At 43.4% G+C, this 2,210-nt stretch overlaps 1 protein-coding gene across 1 annotated transcript in view; it reads left to right on the top strand.

The window, feature by feature from the left end:
- Nucleotides 1-8: 8 nt before the first annotated feature.
- Nucleotides 9-2,210, top strand: part of LOC105180313 (subtilisin-like protease SBT5.6) — a gene marked incomplete at its 5' end in the record, with an annotated part of 3,221 nt that continues 1,019 nt past the window's right edge. Inside the window, 6 exons of the mRNA XM_011103980.1 lie at nucleotides 9-156; nucleotides 544-655; nucleotides 777-1,338; nucleotides 1,413-1,510; nucleotides 1,594-1,948; nucleotides 2,055-2,196. Coding sequence (XP_011102282.1) covers nucleotides 9-156; nucleotides 544-655; nucleotides 777-1,338; nucleotides 1,413-1,510; nucleotides 1,594-1,948; nucleotides 2,055-2,196 — 1,417 coding nt within the window. The remainder of the gene's footprint in view (nucleotides 157-543; nucleotides 656-776; nucleotides 1,339-1,412; nucleotides 1,511-1,593; nucleotides 1,949-2,054; nucleotides 2,197-2,210) is intronic.

Genomic DNA, 2,210 nt, shown 5'->3' on the forward strand with positions numbered 1-2,210 from the left:
TAATCAAAAGTGAGCCCACAAGCTACAGGACTCAAACTACGAGGTCATGGGAATTCACTGACTTACTTGCAGGAGGGAATTCCGGGTTTATCACTGGAGACGACGCATCACTGTCCAATTATGGAAAAGATGTTATAGTTGGAGTGCTGGATACTGGTAACTGAAAATCATGTCTCCCTGGAGATAATCCTTTACATTAATCTCATCCAATTCATGCAGAAAAATAGATATATGGGAACCAAGAAACGGGCCATCCAGATAGAATATAAAATTACAGATTCAATTTAAAAATTTCTTTATCTGACAAGGTACCAAAAATAGTCCTTTTTTTCTGGCCATGTTCATGCCCAGAACAGATTCGGGCAACCAGAGAAAATGACTCACGTCACTCAAGCATTCTTAGTTGAGACCCCAGTCCTCCAAGAATTCGATGCGTCAAACACTCAAAGCTGACTCCATCACATAATATTATCATATTAATACGTAAATATCAATTAACCTATATTTAATTCACATATTGTTTTTGTCCGTTTATTTGAGCAGGTGTATGGCCCGAGTCACAAAGTTTTAGTGATCAAGGAATGGATCCCGTTCCACAATCATGGAAAGGAATCTGTCAGCCAGGGGTCGGTTTCAATGCATCCCACTGTAATAGGTAGTTTGTTCTATAAGGTTATAGTTCTATATATGTTGCACTAGCACTGTGACTACTATATATATACACATACACAAGTTTGAATTCTTTTATTGAGGTTTAATTGGTCAATTTCCTCCAGAAAGCTGATTGGAGCCCGATACTACCTCAAAGGTTACGAGGCACATTACGGGCCCTTAAATGAAACCACTGATTTCCGGTCAGCACGAGACAGGGACGGCCATGGAACCCACACGGCCTCGACTGTGGCAGGCCGAGAGGTCCCTCACACCACACTTCTGGGAGGGTTCGCCAATGGCACAGCAGCCGGTGGAGCCCCCATGGCGAGGCTTGCAATTTACAAAGTGTGCTGGGCAATCCCGGGCCAGTCCACAATTTTTGAGAGCACGTGCCCTGGCGAAGACATGCTTGCAGCCTTTGACGATGCTATTGCCGATGGGGTTCACGTGATTAGCATCTCTATTGTGCCATATCAACTCTCGTCGTACAGAGAAGATGTAATCGCGCTTGGCGCCTTTCACGCTGCAAAACAAGACATTGTGGTAGTGGCGAGCTGTGGGAATTCAGGGCCCGCCCCATCTACAGTGAGAAATGTGGCTCCCTGGATCATTTCTGTTGCTGCAAGTAGCATTGATCGAGTCTTTAGTTCACCTGTCTTGCTTGGAAATGGAATGAAAATTGAGGTAAAATACTCTTAATTAAACAATTTTTATCCTTATTTCTATCTTCAAGTTTTCATATTATTATGTAAATTCAGGGCCAAAGTGTAACCCCTCACAAGTTAAGCATGATGCATCCTCTGATTTATGCTGGAGATGCCGAAATCCCTGGCACAACCTATAGCGAAACATCCGGGTAATTATACATGAATCAGATATGAATATTACAGGATACAATAATAATCATGGTGGCATGAACTCTCATTGTTATATTTTCAGGCTCTGTCTTTCGGGTACTCTTTCTAAGGAGCTCATACAAGGAAAGATAGTTTTGTGCTTAAGAGGATATTCTACAAACGTGGAGAAGGGTTTGGAGGTGAGAAGAGCTGGGGGTCTTGGCTTTATTTTACAAAACCCTGTCGATGGAATCTCCATATCAGTTGATGCCCATGTGCTCCCTGGAACTGCTGTGCTTTCCAATGATTCAGCCACTATTCTAAATTACATCAAATCTAACAAGAACCCGACAGCAAGAATCGTTTCTGCCAGAACTGCTTTAGGCAGCAAACCATCACCTTTCGTGGCCGGTTTTTCCTCCACAGGTCCAAATGCTCTCGATCCCAGCATTCTCAAGGTACCTAACCTGTTGTGTATACATTTTAAGCATCCAACAAATATTCACATGAAATCACAATGTAAGGCCAAAAAAAACTTGTAATTTATGTGTTCATTTCTTGCAGCCTGATATAACTGCGCCTGGACTGAACATCTTGGCAGCATGGAGCGAGGCAACCTCTCCAACAAAATTGTTCGACGACAACCGGGTAGTTAAATACAACATTCTATCCGGCACTTCCATGTCCTGCCCCCATGTGGCGGCCGGCGCCCGGCCCATC

This window comes from Sesamum indicum, unplaced genomic scaffold (assembly GCF_000512975.1).
Source record: "Sesamum indicum cultivar Zhongzhi No. 13 unplaced genomic scaffold, S_indicum_v1.0 scaffold00643, whole genome shotgun sequence".
Lineage (NCBI taxonomy): Eukaryota > Viridiplantae > Streptophyta > Magnoliopsida > Lamiales > Pedaliaceae > Sesamum > Sesamum indicum.